General features: G+C 41.6%; 1 protein-coding gene across 1 annotated transcript in view; it reads right to left on the minus strand.

Annotated features, from left to right (window-relative positions):
- The window catches only part of KCNN2 (potassium calcium-activated channel subfamily N member 2), a 471,549-nt gene that overhangs the window by 20,756 nt on the left and 429,756 nt on the right, over positions 1 to 21,037 (minus strand). The window contains exons 7-8 of the mRNA XM_058738763.1: positions 15,949 to 16,090; positions 3,006 to 3,116 (exon numbers count right to left, since the gene is read on the minus strand). Coding sequence (XP_058594746.1) covers positions 3,006 to 3,116; positions 15,949 to 16,090 — 253 coding nt within the window. The remainder of the gene's footprint in view (positions 1 to 3,005; positions 3,117 to 15,948; positions 16,091 to 21,037) is intronic.

The following is a 21,037-nucleotide window of genomic DNA, read 5'->3' on the forward strand; positions in this document are numbered from 1 at the left end:
CCTATAAAAATCAAGCTGTCAGCAAGACTTCTTGGAGTGCCTTGGTCCGAAGTAATACTGCAAAGTAGCTAAACTTTTAAGGAGGCGTAATAAAATAAGAGAACTAATAAAGCATCATGGAGAATGTAAATTTTGAATTTACAATAATACTTCTTATGAAAAAGCTTTCTATAAACAGATTCCCTATAGATAATGAGTCAGGCTAAAGTATACAAGAACTTGTAACAGAAGAGCTGTAAGATCAGAAAACATGATCCACTTGGGGAAATGAGTCCCATTCATAAAAACGAATGGAAGTCATCTAGATCCATAGTCCTCCAAAAGGGGCCAAGAATGGGCTTGGGGGGGGGGGTCATAAGCAACATAAGCAAGAACACAAGCCAATTTTTCTGCCCCAAGTACAGGAAACAAAAAAAACAGTTCTTATATCTGATTTGCTGAAGGAAGAGTACCAGAAAAGCTTACAATTTCCTGAGTCCTGGAGTTTGGTATTTCAGTTCTATATCCTCAGCAGTTAACACAGAACTCCAACAATATTAGGCGAACTGCAACTCTAATAGGTATGCTATATATTTTGTTAAATAATTACATTTTATTCCCAGGAAGATTATGATAAATTCAGTATATATGAAGAATATCCACTATGAGGACTGTCCCAGGCTCCAAATCCTTGGGGAATAACAAACCAAAGCAGCAGTTCTCACTGTGGGCAATTTTGTCCCAGCCATGTCTAGAGACATTTTTTTGGTTGTCACAAATTAGAGAAAATGCTACTGGCATCTACCAAGGATGCTGCTAACCAGTCAACAATGCACAAGGACATCTGCACAACAGAGAACTATCCAGTCCCAAAGGTCAGTGGTGCTGAGGCTGAGTGATCTTGAGCTAAACTAATTAAATTATAAAACCAACCTGGAATGGCTCCCAACTGAACCTGGGAGACCTGTACAAATCTCACAGATTTTAACATCATAGTCTGTTCAGTAAGTAGGATATGGAATATTGATGTCCCAAAGTAAATCTAAAGAAATGGCATCTTACCTTCTTAAGATAAAACTAAGTACCTGCTTAGGAAATGCAAGGAAATCTGCCTCAATGTGCTAACTTGGTTCTTCTAATTTGTGATCCTGTCCCAGCTTTTGGTGTTGTTGCTGAAAAGATTTACATGCAGATGTATGGGCTATATGATGTTTTAATGGAATTTTCTACCTCAGTGTGTCATTCAGTTAATTCTTATGAAATTTATAAGGTATGATCTTCATGATAAAATTGTTTGGATTACACAGGGGACTTTTTGGGAAGAGTTCTTTTGATAAAGTAAAGTTCTTTTGACTCTCAATACGAACCGTACAGTATGAAATGCATCCAAAATCCACAAAACATCTGTTACGATTTTGGATTATATGTGGACTAATAGCTCTGAATTTATGGCTCTCCTTGTGCTTTTCTGTAACATTCGCCAATGTTCATGAGTTTGGAGAGCGAATTCCGGAGTTGAGAGAAAGCTGTGCAGAGTAGAAGACATTCTAAAGGGGCACCTCCAGGCCAAAAGCATGATATCTGCAATCAAGTGGCTGAGATCACCTAGACTATATGTGGACCTTCCAAATGCAATAAAGTCTCACAATGGTGTCTGGTGGTAAGACTTAGAAAATAGCAAGGCAACTGGAATCCATGCTTACATTTTGTAAATACTGTCCTTATATATAAATAGGCACATTGAAATGACAGAGCTATTAGGAAGTATTTACCAACTGAACCATGATTACTTTTATGTATGCAACCAAAATCAAAAGTGAGTAAAAACAGGGGTGCCTGGGTGGCTCAGTCAGTTGAGCGTCCGACCTCAGCTCAGGTCATGATCTTGCTGCTCGTGGGTTCGAGTCCCACATCAGGCCCTGTGTTGACAACTCAGAACCTGGAGCCTGCTTCAGATTCTGTGTCTCCCTTTCTCTCTGCCCCTCCCCCCATCTCAAAAATAAATAAACATTAAAAAAAAATTTTTTAAGTGCGTAAAACCACTGAAAATTGGAACTCTCCTTGAACCAGCCATGGATTCTTTTATGGGTAAAGTTACCAAATGACAATGTGTTTTGTTATTTGGATGACAGCCCGATTGGATTCTCCGTTGAATTATGTTAGCAACATGACGCTGCTAAAAAAGGATTTTTAGCTTTATTTCTGACCTTGTATTTTGGTCTCTCAAGTGACTAGGAAGAGAGGCTAAACATTTGGCGGGAGTGGGAGAAGAAGATTTTTCCTCTTGGATATAGTGACATTGAGCAAGCTACCTAACCTCTCTGTGTCTTGGCTTCCACATTTGTAAAATGGGCAGAATGCTAGTGCCTCTCTCAGAAAGTTGTCTGCGTATGACACCAGTTTACACAGGTGACATACTGGGAGCCAAGCCTCGTACAGAGAGAGTGTCAACACCGTGATTCCCGTTGTCTGCCATATTTTCCCAGTGGGCTCTGCTGCCCTTCATCTCTTGCACAGCCTTTAAATCACAGAAAGGGCCTGTCTCTGCTCCTACCTTGGAGTCCTACAAGTCACTGGTGGTTTCTTATTGTCCCTGCACACCCAGTCTTTAGACCAGAGACTGGCTCACAGAAGCTCAGTAAAACATTGTTACATCACTCTAGATGACACTCTAAATTTCTAGATAACATTGACAGCCTGCCCCTTCCTATTCAATCTAATATCACTCCCTTCTTGTGTCCTGCAAACTGAAATGTTAAGTGTGCCTCTTTGTTTATACTGACGAGGTCTAGGTTTATCCTTGAGTAAATACCAAGGTTGTCCAATTATTTCCTAGCTGACGTAAAGTTAGGACTGGCCTATTCTCAAAATGTGGGGGAAAAAAAATGAAACAGATTCCAAGAAGGCCTTAACGTTAAACTAGGTTGTTTCAGCTTGAGAGGTCAAAACAGAAATCGATTGCCCACCCCTGCAATGGAAAACACACGAAAATCTTCCCTCTGAAGATCCATGGGGTGGTAACTCACCCTTTTAGTCAGCTGAGTATCCATCATGAAATTGTGCACGTGTTTTTCTGCTTTGGTAAGTTCTAGCTTCCTTGCCACGACAGCTACCACCAGGGCTGTGCAACCAGCACCCTGAAAATCAGAAGAGAAGAGAACCCCAACGAGTTATGATTTTTGGTCTCAGCCACAGTAAAAAATGTTTTTCACCAAGTACATAAGAAGCTGGAGATTAAAAAAAAAAGTAACATTCAGTGGCTTTAATAATTATGACCAAAAATACATGGTCAACAAACACAAGTAGCATGCCCGGAGATTGGGATTCAAAACCTTAGTTCACGTATTTTAAGATCTCAAGCATAATATGTGAATCAAACATTTTAATACTAAGAAATAAATGGTAAAGGGGCAACTTGCTGAAATTGCAGACATTTGTTAAAAAACAGAGCAAGTCTGTCCGGAAATATAACAGGAACAAGTAATAGATGAGTAAATTAGCATAAATGCATGGAGTAGAAATAACAATTATTCTCTAAAAAAATAACACTGCATAATCTTCTCTCAAGATAAGACCAGAGGTCTTCCACCCAATTGACTGTGATGTACCAGGAATGAAAAGAGAGAGCTGCATTATCTCGGTGTATGCACAACTTCAAGATCATGGGAGGATCTCTGTGATTTGAACCTGGACAATGGAGACATAGAAAGTGTTGAAGATAAGGCATAGTCGTCCTGTTCAGATGCTTACCAATACTAAGAAAGGCATGGGTTACCTTTGTTTTGCAAAAGATCAGCAGCGCTGTGTTTTGAATGATAGGCCCCTGTGCAGGTCTCTTGGGAAGAGATGTGAGACACTGTGTGGTACCCCAGGGATTAGAGTTTCCTGCTCCATGATCACGGGCACGAGGTGTGAGGACTTCTTGGTTGTAAGAGCAGTGATTACATACAGGGCCAGGAGGCAGGGCTGGGGCACCTCTTGGGGGGTGGGGGGCCGGAGGCGGTCTAGGCAAAGTCATGCTGTTGCTGCCACCTCATGGGTCCTGGGCACAACTGACTTACCAGGAGAGAAGGGGGAGCTACTGAGGAGCTGTCACAGCCTGAAGAGCTCCTGACAGGACTGTGAAAGGGAAGTCCAGCCCTCCAGAAGGAATCACTCCCCTGAGAGGGCCACAGGGCAGCAGATATTGCCCACCTGTCTCAGTGGACACAGAGCAATGAAGGCAGGGTCCACGCAGGAGCCCAGTGAAGAGGGACACCCAACAGCATGATGTTACAATTGTGGATCTTTCAACAGATTTGAATCCTCTTAAACTAGTTTTTTTAAGTGCATTTATTTATTTTGAGTGGGAGAGAGAATCTCAAGCAGGCTCCGCACTGCCAGCACAGAGCCCGATATGGGGTTCCATCTCACCGTGAGATCATGAACTGAGCTGAGATCAAGCGTCAGATGCCTAACCGACTGAGTCACCCCTGAACTAGTTTTTAATAGCATCGCCTTTATGTTCGCAAAAATGGTAACGTGCTCACTGGCTAGTTAGCCAGAAGAGTCTCAAGTTCCCATAAGGTAACGTGGCTTTCCTGATGACAAATAGGTCTGAAAATCACTCATTATGAAAGTAACTCTGCATCTTCCATATAAGGTAGTCTTCATCTTCAGGATCTAATATTGAGGAGTGGTAGTTGCTCCTAGCATGCCCGTGTCCGTAATATGTTATGGCTGTATTAAAATTTTATTTCTGCGATGCTTAAAGACAACGTAATATTTAAATAAGCAAGTCAGAAAATTATATGCCTAATTTGCTCCTAATTTTATTTTTTAGAAAGGACCCACAGTTGGGAACAAATTTAAGGAGGCGAGCAACCTGTACTCTGAAAACTGTAAGACACTGATGAAAGAAACTGAAAAGGACACGAATCCATGGAAAGATATAACAGGCTCATGAATGGGAAGAATTAACAATCTACAGATTTATTGCAATCCCTATTAAAATTCCAATGGTATTTGTCACAGAACTAGAACAAATGAGCCCCAAATTTGTACAGAACCACAGAGAACACAGCTGGGGGTAGCATGCTCCCTGATCTCAATCTACACTAGAAAGCTATGGTTATCAAAACAGTACGGTACTAGCACAAAAACAGACACATACATCAATGGAACGGGATAGACAACCCAGAAATAAGCCCATGCTTATATGGTCAATTTACATCAAAGGGGACAAGAATAAAAAACTGGGGAAAAGACAGAAAGTCTTTTCAATAAATGGTGTTGGGAAAACTGGATCACTTTCTTATACCATACACAGAAATAAACTGCAAATGAATTAAAGATCTACCTGTTAGACCTGAAACCATAAAAGCTCTAGGAGAAAACATAGGCAGTAAACTCTTGGCCATCACTCTGAGGAGTAAATTTTAGATTTGTTTCTTCAGGCACGGGCAACAAAAGCAAAAAATAAAAGGACAATATCAAACTAAAAAGCTTTTGCACAGTGAAGGAAATCATCAACAAAACAAAAAGGCAACACACCTACCTAACAGAGAAGATATCTGCAAATGATAGGTATTCAGATAAGGGGTTAATATCCAAAATATATAAAGAACTCCTACAACTCACTCAATAGCCAGAAAAATCAAATAACTTGATCAAAAATGGGCAGAGAACCCAAACAGACATTTCTCCTAGGAAGACATCCAGATGGCCAATAGACACATGAAAAGATGTTCAACGTCACTAATCATGAGGGAAATACAAATCCAATCCATACCACCTCACACCTGTCATAATGGCTGATACCAAAAGGAAATAACAAGTGTTGGCAAAGATGTGGAGAAAAAGGACCCCTCGTCATGCACTGTTGGTGGGAATGCAAACTGGTACAGCCACTGAGGAAAACACCATGGCAGTTCCTCAAAAAATGTTCAAAATAGAACTGCCATATGATCCAGTAATTCCACTTCTGGGTGTTTACCTGAAGGAAATGAAAACCATAATTTGGAAAGATATATGCATCCCTATGTTTATTGCAGTATTATTTAAGATAGCCAAGGCACAGAAGCAACCTAAGTGTCTATCAATAGATGAACTGATAAAAATGTTGTGTATGTGTACACAATGGAATATTACTCAGCCATAAAGAATGTGATCTTGCCATTGGAAACAACATGAATGGAACTAGAAGGTTTTATGCTAAGTGAAAGAAGTCGGAGAAAGACACGTACTATATGGTTTTCCTTGTATGTGGAGTTTAAAAAAAAATGGACATCACAGAAAGAGACTAATAAATATAGAAAACAAACTTGCAATTATAAAATAAATCATAGGGATAGAAAATACATTCCAGGGAATATAGTAAATAATATTGTGGTAACTTTATATGGTGACAGAGGGTAGCTAGACCTACGGGGATCATTTCCTAATGTATAGAAATGTCAGGTCACTGCATTATACACTGAAACTTATATTGTATATCAGCTATACTTGAAATTAAAAAAAAATGGCCTTTGGAAGCATACCCATCTATTCTGTTCACTTTCAAATGTTTGCCACAAAATGTACACAGTTTTGGTGTACTGATAAGGGGCTAATCACAATCAGTGGATGGAATCTGTGGCCACTCAAGATGGCTGTCTATACCTACCCACTGGAGGGCAACACTTGCTCGAGAAATACAGGATCACCTGCAGGCTGTTCCCAGGTGCTTGTCAGTCAGTGAGTTACAAGAGATTCAAGAGCAGGGATGCTTTCTGAATAAGCAGAAAATGTAAAAATCTGAGGGGCTTCCACTGTTAGATATCTGAGAGCGGCAGTTGGCACTCAAAGTTGAGTATTGTTTTCCCCTGGCAGGTGGCCACTGCTGAGATCCTTCTGGAAAGAAATCAACATCCTAACAGGAGTGGAAAATCACTGGTATCAAGAGCCTTTGAAAGTCGATTTTTATTTGTGTTTATTCTTGGGCTCTCTTTTTTCCTGCTACTGGCCCATTCCTTACTGAGTGTTCTCTAGATCCCCCAAAGTCTTGTGCACGAAAATGAGTATCGCTGTTGCAAACTGCAAAAGCAAGGGAGTGTGACAATTTGGGAATTACTGCAACTATTACCTGTGTATGTCACTCCATTATCCTAGCTGTACCCTTTGATGGTACCTCAAGAGCCACTTAAGAAACCTCTTTCTGTTCATATACAGTCACTCCTTTATTTATTTTTAGTTTATTCATTTTAAGAGAGAGACAAAGAGCATGATTGAGGGAGGGGCATAGAGAGAGAGGACAGAGAGAATCCTAAGCAGGCTTTTCGCTGATGAGGGCCCTGAACTCACAAGCCATGAGACATGACCTGGGCTGAAATAAAGAGTTGGACGCTTAACCAACTGAGCCACCCATGTGCCCCTCCTCTACTTTCATTTTAATTAGGGAAGCCATACACTTCTATGTCCCCAGGTCCTGAATAAACCAGACAAGGATGCCATGTGTATAGAATTGGGTTTCAAAACAGTAACTTTACAAAAATAAAATAAATGTGGAGATATGCAAAATTGCTGGTTCACCTCCGAAAGCTTTCTAGGTCCGAAGTAAATCCCTGTCAACATGAATGTCATTTAAGTCATTTAAGTCACGGTGTGACGCTGCTGTCCACTCAGTATCTATTTCCAGGAGCGTTCTGTTTCATCAAATGAATACAAATGAGAGTAAACATGCTTTTACAACATTTTCTCCAAAGTTGTCGTCATCACAATGGATGTGGAAACAGTTGGGATGAACATATGTTACTCTCTGAAATGAAGATCCCTGTATGTCTTTAACAAGATGAGTCATATTCCTTTCACCAGAGTCAGAAAGTGTATCCTGGTTACTTTTCTCCCATTTCGTTTATGTTACGATGGAAAAACTAAACAGATCATTGGCCTGTCCCTTCAAGATGCTCAGGAACCTAAAAACTAAATGAAGAGAACACAGTGTTTATGAAGCCAATATATTAAAAGCAAATCTTGAGGCTCTCCTTAGCTGGTGTATCTTCTTTCCTTCTAACAAATTAGATGTTGCAAGGGAGAGAGAGGAAGAGGAGGGAGAAAGGCCTTGTCCATAGAAGAGGTAATTATGAATGTTCATCTCCCTATGTCAGCTCAGTGTGAAGCACACAAATGACGACCAGAGTGCCTAAGTAGTAGTTGAATACCAACACCTGAAGAGTCTTAGCTGCTACCAAATTAAAATATAGGACTTTTTGGGGCACCTGGGTGGCTCAGTCAGTTGGGCGTCCGACTCTTGGTTTTGGCTCAGGTCATGATCTCATGGTTCGTGGGTTCGAGCCCCACGTCAGGCTCTGTGTTGCAGTGTGGAGCCTGCTTGGGATTCTGTCTCTCTGCCCTACCCCCTCAAAATAAATAAATACACTTTAAAGATAAAATACAATACTTTTCAGGGCACCTCGGTGGCTTGGCCATTTAAGAGTGGGACTCTTGGTTTCAGCTCAGGTCATGATTTCACACTTTGTGAGTTCAAGCCCCACATCAGACTGTGCTGATGGCATGGAGCCTGCTTGGGATTCTCTCTCCCTTTCTCTCTCTGCCCCTCCCCTGCTGACTCTGTCTCTCAAAATAAATAAACTTTAAAAAAATTAAAATATGGTACTTTTCTCCACTCTATATTTCCTCATCAGAGCACAGAAATCGTAAGCCATGTTGGCCCCCAGGATGCCCAAAAGAGACGTTCATCTTCTCCCAGGTAATTTTATCACACAATGTTGGAAAAGTTCAAAGTACTCCCATAATTTTACTTCAGGTCACCTGGTTGTTCTCACCCTGCAAATACTTTCGAGAAGCTTTTTGATAAACCATTCTGGGAGCAAGCTTTTAACCATTTAAGGATGCAAGCCTGTACAGAAGGGAAATTCCTTTATTAGGATGTTTGGGTAAAGGTTTTGATTCTGATTTTAAAAAGGCAGCTGCCAAAGATTTAACACAAATACTGAAATGTGTAATTTTCTTTTAGAAGTCCCAGAATCCCCACCCTCACCAAGAAGGACTAATGAAAAAAATGCTAGTGTTCAAAATACTCCAGCGTTAAATTAATTATCTTCCTGCAGTTCTAATAATCACTCCTAAAAGCTCAAACTTCAGTGTGATAGCCAATTTCTTTGACCAACAGTAATTAAAATTTGTCAAAGCATAGTTAATTTGAAAAAAAAATCATGCTTTTTCCTTAAGATACATCCAAATTAATAAAGCAGCTTTAAGCCTGATTAATATTTTTCATTAAAAAATATCAGCTTATCCTCCAAGAGGAAGGTAAAATGAGTGTTTGAAAATACTGCCCATGTTTCTGTCCCTGGGCTTGAGTGACTCAGTATATAGAACAATAAATAGATTTTAGTACCCTTGTCTGATATAAATATTTTTTCATGAAAGTTCTGGCAAATAGAATTTTCTAAAAGACTCAGCTTTGTTGTTACATCCTACTGGAATTCTGCAAGGTCTCCTTGGGTCGTGAAAATCGATGACAAGGTAATTTTGATGAGAAATACCCCGAGTTTATCAAAGACGGGGTGGTACTTGCAGATAGGAGGGCAGAGGTCAGGTACGGTGTCCTCATCCAATGGAAGAGGGGAGGTGTGTGTGGTTTTTTGAGTTCAGGGATAAAACCGGTGCCTGGAAAACCCAGGTCTCCCTCAGAGTGAATTACTTGTTCAGCTCATTCTTGTACTTGGATGGTTGGAAAGTGGCACATAACTCTGGTCATCAACAATGACTCATCCCCGGGTTTAAATCTCCTTATTAGCAACGGCGCTAGTGTGAGTGCATGTACTTTAGAGACAGGAAGGCCAGCCTTGCCAACTAAAAATGCTGATAGTTTAGAAAACTTAGGTGGAACTGTGGCATCTACAAGTCAAAAGCTAGAAGGTCACAACACCTGCCGCCTCTATTTGCCTGTGTTTGAGAGAAACCAGCGGTCATCTTTCTTAAGGAAGTTTCTTGTGCAGAAATGAAGGTCGGCTTGGGGGCATTGGTGGGGAATTTAGCCTTAGGGCTGAATAGGCCCGTGGTACCCCTCCTGCTACCCTGCACAAAATAGGAACTATCCTAAGAATTTAAAGATAGGCTCTCCACACTGAGCCTTTATTTGATGAGATTCGGTGAATACACCAGAAAGACCCCCCAAAATAAATGAAAAGTAAATTAAAAACTTCTTCAAAGTTAGTATTTGATAGTAAACACCTGATGCCAAATTGTGTAAGACACATATAAAGGATCCTAGGTTTTTATTTTATTATTATTATTTTGCTTATTCATACATGCAGTACCAAGTTTCTTGGGATTTCCATATCCATTGGCAGGGGAAAGAAAAATCGCTTAATGGAAAGACAGAAAGTAGCAGGAATATAACCAGACCTTAGGTTTAGCCCTCTTGAATACCAGTCATTTTCCTTATAAGCTCTTGGTAATTTATGGCTATGTTTTAGAATACTCTCAGACTGAGTGGACAGTGTAGTGTGTAATCCTACCCTTCAGGATTAAAACTGCTGACCTCTGACAGTTGACTGAACCACCATGGGACCTTCAATTAAGGCTCCTCAACACTGGGGTAAATTGATGCTGACAGGATTATTATCCGAAGTTCTCATCCTAAGATGGTATAAAAATTAATGACTATATTATTGTTGTTGTTCCCTAAGTAAAACTTGAAAGATTCACTGGTGCCATGATTTTTCAATTGTTATGAAATGCAGAAGTGTTTGAGCAAAACCTAAATCACACATCTGAAAGGCACTCACTTGAGTTGAGGAATCCATGGGGGGACCCTGTGGAAGTCCAAGGGGACCATTTATCACACACCAACCTGTGTCCCTAGGATGGGGCAGATGATACTTCATGTTTAAAGGTAATTTTGCCCCCAAATCTGGTCATCCATATTCTACACAAAGGGCCCACAAGAGACGTCGTAATTCCACAGAAATGGAGAGGTGAAAATTGCAAATGAACGAAGGACCTTCATTCTCATATAAGACAGGAGATACTCTGTCACCAATGAGGTTGTATTCTCCTCTTGAAACAATCATCTGTATTCATAAGCAAGGGGAGATGAGAGCTTCCAGAATGTGTTTTGTCTAGATGTGCAGATATGAAAGGGTAGACAGGATAACCTTTTAAATGCTAAGCAAAACAATTCCCTTCTCTGCATCCAGTTGGAGATCATGGGAAACCAGCTCGAGCTGACAATAGCGAAGACACAACAATCTCACAAGGTTGTCTGCCTGCCACCTTCAACCAAAAGAATAAAGCCATTGAGAGAATTCATGCCATTGGTTATGGTGACATCCACACTAATGAATCCTCAGGTCCTTGGTACAACCCCACAGAGGAAAGACAGATGAATAAGGAGAAAAAAGGAATTACAACCTTCATGGCTTTTCTCTGGAAGGGTGATGAGTGACTTATTATACGATCCTAGGATTTTATGGTTTTAAAATACTATCCAGGAGAGAGAATGAGATCTTTGTCTCCTCGGCTTTACTATCAGGTAGGTCTTGGTAAAAAGGAACTTTCTGCGTGATTTGTCTGACCTATCACAGTGTAATACCTCTTCACACATTTCAGTATCTGAGATCCCGTTATTCTAGGATTTCCATCATCATTTATGTAGAACATTGTAAACGAAGTTGTAAAAACTATGAGAAAAGCTTTGCCTGATTGGCTTGTATTCACAATTGATATTTCAAGTGAGGAGAGGTTATTTTTTGAAATGTTCACTTGTTACTCTCTTAGAAATATTCTGGAAAACTCTCTCTCCTAATTGTCTAACAATATATTTCTGCCCAGAGCACTGTAGATTAATCTTAATGTCCTTGGCTCCCAAAAATATCACTCATGACACAAATTAAGCTATTTAAAAATTTTAAATCATGGTTTAATTTTGGGTTTGTAACCAATGAAATGTGAACCTCTAAGACGATGCCACAAAATAATTCATTCGCTTCATTAGCTTTATCAAGAAATGCAGTGCTCATTTCTTTATTTGTACATTTTTGAAATGGGTAAGTGTTTTAGATGTTAGCATATGGATCGACTGTACCTTATGTCAAAGTAAAAAAAAACACATAAAGGTATAAATTCTATCAATTTTTAAAACACAAGAACCAGAAAATTCAAATATAAGAGAAAACAAAGAAATACAGTACTTTGGAGAAAATATACAAGATGATTCAGGGATGGCCCTGTCCTCTCTCAGAAGTATTGTAAGTCGTATTTCTTTTCACAATTTAGTAGGGGCCAGATGGGGAGAGAGAGAGAGGGAGAGGGAGAGGGAGAGGGAGAGGGAGAGGGAGAGGGAGAGGGAGAGGGAGAGGGAGAGAGAGAGAGAGAGAGAGAGAGAGAGAGAGAGAGAGATGGCCCTGGGGAAATCTGACATTGTACAGTTTATCCAAACATGCATTGCAGAAAGCCCAAGGGGCAACAGGCAAATAAATCCCCCCCCCCAACAAAAGGAAACCATATCTGGCTTAGATAATCCCCAGGTGACAAACTGGTATTTAAGTCTCTTGGAGGGGGGGGAGTATCTGACAAAACATATTTCAGCTTAAGGAAACTAACCTTTTATATGAACTGTGAAAACAAGTGATCTTTTTCTAGGTATCTATACTGCCAGCCAAACACTGTACAGGCAAACACTGTACAAGTTTGTAGGAAACCTCCAGCCATACACTGCCGATCCCTGGGAAATTTACAAGGGATAGAATTAACTCCCCAAGCTCACCCCCAGGAGACTGCTCTGGGGCCCGACTCAACGGGAGGCTGCCTGGGCTAGGGACAGACACAATCCTATTCCTCCTAGCATTTCACATAGGCTCGTCCAAGATTACTGAATTTCTCTACATGCAAGTAAACCATTTTGGGTGGGGCCAGTTAAGAAAGAAATCTGTCCCGGGGTGCCTGGGTGGCTCAGTCGGTTGAGCATCCAACTTCGGCTCAGGTCATGATCTCATAGTTTGTGGGTTCGAGCCCCACGCTGGGCTCTGTGCTGACAGCTCAGAGCCTGAAGTCTGTTTCGGATGCTGTGTCTCCCTCTCTATTTGCCCCTCCCCTGCTCAGGCTCTGTCTCCCTCAGTCTCTCAAAAACAAATAAATGTTGAAAGAAAGGGAAGGGAAGGAAAAAGGAAAGGGAAGGGAAGGAAAAAGGAAAGGGAAGGGAAGGAAAAAGGGAAGGGAAGGAAAAAGGGAAAGGAAGGAAAAAGGGAAGGGAAGGAAAAAGGGAAGGGAAGGAAAGGAAAAAGGGAAGGGAAGGGAAGGAAAAAGGGAAGGGAAGGGAAGGGAAGGGAAGGGAAGGGAAGGGAAGGGAAGGGAAGGGAAGGGAAGGAAAGGAAAGGAAAGGAAAGGAAAGGAAAGGAAAGGAAAGGAAAGGAAAGGAAAGGAAAGGAAAGGAATCTGTCCCTTAGAAGGGAAATAGAGTGGAGCTTCTCAGGCTGAGAACAGAGGGCCTGTTTCACCATGAATCTAGACAGTGGCAATGAGGTCGCTATAAATTTCAGTGCACACAACACATTTGCGTCCATATAGATTATAAGTGGATTATAACTTCATTTCTTTTGTGAAGTAGGATCACCAGTGACATCTAAGCAAAGGAGTGGTTCAAACAACTAAATAGAAGATTTGTGCTGTCTGATGAGGCTAGAAAGACAGGAAGGGCAAAGAAAAAAGCAAGGAAAGCTACAAGTACCACAGGATCTAGGCAAGGTTAATCTCCAATCTGGCTACGATCCACTGCATATTAGGCTATTTGCACAAGCCCTGAGTCATACCTGATTCAACAATAAAGGAGTGGGGGTGGGGGGGGGACATCTTGCCAGAAAGGAACACCAAGGAAATTGTTTCTAAGAAGCTTAAGGGGAAAGACTCTGTAATTACCAGTTCTGTGTGTATAAATAGCATCATTCATGTCCCTCGTGGGCTTGTTATGGCCCTCCAAAAATACACCCATGCACATTTCATTTCCCAAAGCATTATGCTATATGATAAAATGCTATCTCTTCTGAGGAAAAAGGAGGAAGTGATCCAACAGTGAGCAGAATGGGCGCTACCCGTTGTAATGAAAAAAACAAAAAACAAAAAACAAAAAAACAAAAAAGTTCTTTAAAATGCACAAAACTATTTTTCTTATACAAGCAAACCATGTTAAATTATAACCCCAGATCATACTCTGTACAATTGGGACTTGAAATGGGCCTCTCGTTACCACTGATGACCTTAAAATTGGCCCAGATTTTATTTTCACATCTAGCTGTCTTAATCCCCGTTTGGTTACTACCAAGTGGGAGAAGAATGTTCCCACTCCATCTATGCCCTGGGCAGCTCAGTCCTTCCAGCCAGTTAGAACTCTTGGAACAATCTTCTGAGGCAGCTGCTAGCAGGGTGCGTGTTGCCCTGGCCACCATTCAGAGGCCCTCACATGGAGATCCTGTCCCTCTGCTGCCAGCATGGGGGTGGACACAGTGGGGGCATTGGGAGGGATGCCTAACATCAGAAATTCTGGGAATTTCCTGGCTTAGGAGCTCCTGGTACTCGTTCTCATAGCCCAACATGTAAGCAGAAGATCAAATAAGCATCAAGATGATACTTTTTGCTGTCGCCAAACTACACAAAGCAGATGAGAAATGGACAGAACCCAGGTCACTGAACACAGTGCATCGATTAGAAGCTACGTCTGGCTTAAACACTGAAAAGTTCATACCACATTGTCATCAATTTGAGATAACCTGCTGGCCTCCGATGTGTATACACCTAAAATACATGGAACCAATTAGTCCTGGTCAAATCGGGGTGGGTACGGGGTAGTGATCGCGTAGGAACTTGTGCTGCATCACAGAAGAACAGTGACATGTCGCTACAGGCAACAGACTTTTCTCAAGGGTTCCTCAAGACCTGCCCACCCGTCCCAGCCTCATGCCATGGCACTGTCCCACTTTTCACCCCTGGGCCAATGACCTTGCTCAAAGGTACCAAGCTCCCCCTTGACTCACTACCTTCAAACAAACCATTTCCTCCTCCTGGATGCCCTTCCTTCCTTGCCACACTGCCTGGCTATCCACCCTTCACACCTGAGCTCAGAAGTCAACTTTCCCGGGATGGAGGAAAGAAAATATTATTAAGAAAACCATAAGGAAGGGGCGTCTGGGTGGCTCAGTCGGTTAAGCGTCCCACTCTTGGTCTCAGCTTAGGTCATGACATCATTATTCATGAGTTCGAGCCTTGCATCAGGCTCTGTGCTAGGATTCTCTCTCTCTCTTTCTCTCTCTGCCTCTCCCCTGCTCATGCTCTCTCACTCCCTCTCTCAAAATAAATAAACCAAAAAGAAAGAAAGAAAGAAAGAAAGAAAGAAAGAAAGAAAGAAAGAAAGAAAGAAAGAAAGAAAGAAAGAAAGAAACTCATAAGGAAGAGAAAATACATTTACAGTACTACACTGTATTTATTGGAAAAAAAAAATCTGCATATCCTTAGACCGTGCAGTCAAAACCCATGTTGCTTGAGGGTCAACTGTAATCTAATTCTGTGATTGAGAAAATGCAATTTTTCAGCCCTTCAGCACACTTCAGGATAGGTTGTTATGGTCCGCATTTTGCAGATAAGGAAAGCACGTTTCAGAGAAGAGAAAGTGTACCTCGCTCTTATGACAATGAGAGGACCCATACTGAAATGAAGAACTTCCTGGCTGCAGCTTAGAGACCAGATTTGCTCCTCAAAACTAGTGCCTCTCCCCACAAAAAGCAATCCAACAGCCCCTGATGCTTCATGGAGCTGTATCACGCTAAGAATGAAGATCAAAACCAGCCATGTTCTCTCGCAACCTAGAACTGATTATTTATACTGGCTGCTGGCTGTTGGGAAACCTAGTAGCTTGCAATCAAATCACACTGTGCACCTTCATGCCTTCATGGTCTAAGAGGATAAGCAATAGAAACAAAGTAAAAAGACACTTACCATAATTCCAGTAAGCAAACAGACTCCTTTCCCACAGTATGTGTTAGGTACCATGTCACCATAACCAATGGAGAGAAAAGTTATTGATATCAACCACATCGCTCCGAGGAAGTTGCTAGTAACATCCTGTTGATCATGGTACCTGCAAAACAGCAAACAGAGCCGGTCCTTTATAATTAATCTGCAGTATGGCTGCCAAGGGCAATTTGATCCAATCTAGCGAATTCACTAAGTAGCTTCCATAAACTGATCTACCAGAAGGTTTTCAAATCTCACTATTATGTGTCAATAAAATTGAGGTGTCCCTGAGCAATCTGACAGACATCAGGACGTTCCTCAACTTGAAAAACAGTCTGAAAGGGAAGCTATAAAACAGGACAAATGCTTTTTTTCACTGGTAGAAACTGACAAATGCACATTTCTTTCTGAATTCTGCCCATGCTTTTCTCGTGGTTCCTCATTCCTTGATGCCTGCTGACGTGCCCAACTTAGTGGGACCCTATGTGGTACTACTGTATGCATTCTGTAATCTCTCCCCGCACCCTTCCAGTAGGAGGAGCCATGCTGTTCCCTTTGCTACCTTTATTTCTGTGATGAGCCAACTCCTAGTCATCCTTCAAATTAAATGCAGGTGGAGCCTTTTCTGTCTGCTCTTCTCCCAGCCCCTCCCCTGCATGCCCTCAGCATCCTCTGTATTCCTCCCCCACAGGACATTACTGAGACTGTCTACCTGAAGGTCCTGCTCTAGCTGGCTTCCTTGAAGACACAAATGTGCCACTGATTGCACAGTCCCTGCCCAGAACCGGAGCTTGATAGAAATCACTGCCTCGCTAGTTACACACGAAAAGCTTGCAGTCAAAAAGAGAGGGAGGGATATAGTTTATCCTAATTAGTCTTTGAGGTATCAAGATTTTTGTGGTGTGGGAGAGGAGGAGGGTTTTTATATCAGAAATATATATCCTATGGGGGCACCTGGGTGGCTCAGTCGGTTGAGCATCCAACTTTGGCTCAGGTCATGATCTCTCGGTTTGTGAGTTCGAGCCCTGCATGAGGCTCGCTACTGTCAGCGTGGGGCCTGCTTCAGATCCTCTGTCCCCTTCTCTCTCTGCCCCTCCCCTGCTTGCACGTTCACGCTCTCTCTCAAAAATAAACAAACCTTAAAAAAAGATATCCTATAGTGTTTATTTGAATTAGCAGCACTGAACAGTAATGCTGGCCCATCATGGAGACACTGCTATCCGCCATGAGTTGTTGCCCCAGAAGAACTTGCCCTGGATGTGTGTGCTATGTAGTCATGGAGCAGAGTGCCCCTCCTCTAGTCTCCGTGGCAGTCAGACCCCAGACTGTGGTCACCACGAGTATTCTTGGCTCTTCACCCAACGTCTCCTAAGGATCACTTCCCTTCACAGCTCTCAGATACCACTGGGGAGGGTTTTCCTGGCCTCATTTCTTGGTCTCCAAAGCATGCTCATAATCTCCTAGCTTGCCCATGCTCAATCCTTGCCAAAGAGCATACCGTGAGTCTTGGGTGTTAGGAGGCTAGAAATCTCCACCATTCCACCCTAGTGAACTGCCACCAGGACCCAGCTGTAGAATCTCCTCTTCCCAGAATGGCCAGGTCGAGAGGCTGTCATTGCCAAAATAGAGGTCAAGTGCATTCCTAGCTTTCCAGGAAGACAGATGAGTGCATTCACCCACATCTGTGATGCAATCGGTGCTATACTTCAGCTGCAACATGAGCTAATGGGCTCTGTGACCTACTCTGGGGGCATGCTGGGCCTGTGTAATAAGACCTCCATGGGCAAATGTGGTTTTTATTTTAAACAAGACGCTTAGGGGCGCCTGGGTGGCTCAGTCGGTTAAGCGTCCGACTTCAGCTTAGGTCACAATCTCATGGTTGGTAGGTTTGAGCCCCGCATCAGGCTCTGTGCTGACAGTTCAGAGCCTGGAGCCTGCTTTGGGTTCTGTGTCTGTCTGTCTGTCTGTCTGTCTCTCTCTCTCTCTCTCTCTCTCTCTCTCTCTCTCTCACTCTCTGCCTCTTCCTCACTCATGCTCTCTCTTTCAAAAATAAGCATTAAAACAATTTTTTTAAACAAGACCCTTTGAAATAAGCTTTAGATGATAACTCTTTCATGACATTGGGGCTCTCTGTATTCTTCATCAAGCACCTGCCTAAAATAGGGAACACATTACCCTGGTGTGGGTGTGTGCTGCACAAGAGAGGGGTGGCAGGGGCACTCATGTCCCATACAGCCTTTAGTTGTGAGACAAGGCCTCTTAACAAAGCACGATCGACATAAAGATCTGAGACACTGAAGAGGTGAAGACTCTAATTCCCTGATGCATCTGTAGTATTTGTGGAGCACCCGCTATGTGTTTAGCCCTTGGCTTGGATTTTCTCGTGTTACATCATTACTTTAAAACCAAGGCAACCTTTTTGGCCAAAACAGTGATAGTCCCCACCCTCTATCAACCAGGTGTCCTCAATCACTTAGAAAATGCGATCGTGTGCCAGTGAAATCCTCAAGTTATTTCCACACCATGAATGGCCAGGACACATGTGCACCTACAAAGAGGCGTGTGAGATTTCAGACTATGAACAAAGGTCTCTAAGGGAAACCTTCATGGCTGGTGTCCACAAGGATATCTCAACTTCATCATGGGTATGGAGAGCTTGCCCATCTGTTCTTTCCGAAGCACTTTTGATTTGGTTTCCAAAGCTCGGAGAAGTAAACAGTTTTGAAAATTACCATAAAAAGCAATCACTGGAACGTTTAGGCAACCCGATTCCTCTTTAGTTGCTTACCTTAATAAATGCCCAGGTTTTAAATACACAAATTTGACTCTTTGCAAAGACTCTCAAGCATTACACCATTCTATCGTTCTGTCAATATTCATTATATACTACGCACATTATTTTGGGTCAGACACTGTAATCCTGTAGTGAAGGGCCTAATTAGAAATAAACTTTCTAGGAATTGATATTTTAGGGCTTGGGATTCAATGGTAAATTATTTTTTTTTCTGCTTATGAAATAATAAATCTGCCTGAAACGTAGCTCACCAATATGGAAAAATAACATCTTGGACTAATGTTTATATTACATTCAGACATACTTACTTGTGAATAGTCAAGAGGGAAGCAATTAGGGAACCGCATTAGGCACTATTTGAATAATCAAGATTTCTTTCCTGGCAACTAAAATATCAAACTTATCAGCAGGATGATATTATCCCTTAGAACACTGCCAGATTTGGAACTATGCCAGATTCACACCACTGTGAGTGATTAATCTGCACAATGTAAAGGGTAAAGAAAAAAATTTCAAGACACTGTTTACAGATGTTTATTTCACAAACTTAGACAATTCCAACCTTCTTCACAAGAACTATTCTATGAAAGACGTGAAGAAATGACTCAAAGTGGCAAATTTCAAATTCTGATCAGTATGAATCCTTGTTTAATTAAAAATATATCAAATAAGATTAAAATTAGAGCAAGGGAGGCCTGATGATCTCAAGCTTTTAAAATAAGAACTCTGGAGTTTGGACAGAAGACTTACTGCACTGTTTTAGAGCAGTGCACATTTCATAGACATAATGGTTGTGAGATCGGCTTTAAGGTTTGGAAAAAAGGAAAAATATTCCTTTTCTTGGTTTCCATTCATTTTTTCACTGTTGCCATTTTCTCAAGTGGGTCTCCCACTTGTTCTTATATCACAAATATGACAGCTTTCTGTGATACTTGTTTAAATTTGCCAGGTTATCTTTCCCAGGGCATTACTGAATTCTTCCCTGAATGAGATAGCATCTGCCCTGCACCCCGGACTCTCTCTCAGCATCTTTCCAGAAGCAACAGGAGCTTTGGCCACATGAGTGGCTGGCACTATGCCATCCTCTTTCATGGCTTTGTTTACAGGTGTGATTCCTCCTCCACCCCCCCAGCCCTGATTTGTATTTTGAGAATCTACTCATTGGTCCCCTTTTCCAGACTCCACACAGCTTTTGGTCAACAGGGTACTTCAGGCGGTCCTCTGTAGAGATGTCTAGCACCATCAGCCAACGTTAACTTGGGTCATAAGACATGTAATATGTAATTTGCTCATCTAACATGCCCCTAGAATCTTAACTATAAAGAATTTAAGGACAAAGACTATGTCTTTATTGAATTAAGTAGCATGACAATGTGAAACATTTGTTATCAAACTGATGTGCCCCTAGCCACATTCTAGGCCTTCAGGATCACATATACAGAGATACAAAAAGGGGACAGGAATGAGTCTTGCTCATCAATTAATGTGAATCATATTTGTCATGTTCTGTTCCAAGATCTGTGGGCAACTTCTAGGTATTTTTACACTGACAAAAAATAATTCAACACTGGAGGTTAACAGCTGACAAACTACATTCATTAGTCTTCTTCTGTTAAACATACTGTTAATACTACAAATGGCAAAAAGACTTCATCTCAATTGTCAGCTCTGATCTCACATACCAGCCTTGGTTGTAGAGTAAAAAGTATTATGGAGATTTAAATGCATGTGATTGATCCACCACCCGTTGCCTCTTGTGAATCCACCTTTCTCTCCAAAGGTACCATTAAAGGATAGTAAGGCAGTTGAAAAAAATGTCTAAACCCACAAGAACAAAAAGAAAGAAAGGAGAAATCAGAGCATGAAAAATAACACATTTTTATACAAACAAAAGTACACAAAAAATTCTATTTCCAGACAAGAAGAAACAAGGGACTGGATTTACACTGCCTCCTGAAACAACTACAAAACCAGACCAAATATTTGAAACAATGGTTAACAAGACATAGATCATCTACTAATAAAGGACAGTGATCCCTGAGAGATGGTAAACAACCAAAGTGGTCATACAATCGCCTCAGCTTAATATCTGAAGAGGATCTGCATGATGTAGCTGAGGGAGAGAAACCAGGCACTGTCCAAAATTCTCCCTAAGTTCAGGGACAGAGTTGGAAATCCAGAGAGATCTGGAGTTCAAAGCATCAAAATCCAGACGGAAGAAGTCTGCACTGAGGGAGACCCAGAGATCTGCACAGGAGTCTTCCTGATTATTCAGCT

This window comes from Neofelis nebulosa, chromosome 1 (genome assembly GCF_028018385.1).
Source record: "Neofelis nebulosa isolate mNeoNeb1 chromosome 1, mNeoNeb1.pri, whole genome shotgun sequence".
Classification (NCBI taxonomy): domain Eukaryota; kingdom Metazoa; phylum Chordata; class Mammalia; order Carnivora; family Felidae; genus Neofelis; species Neofelis nebulosa.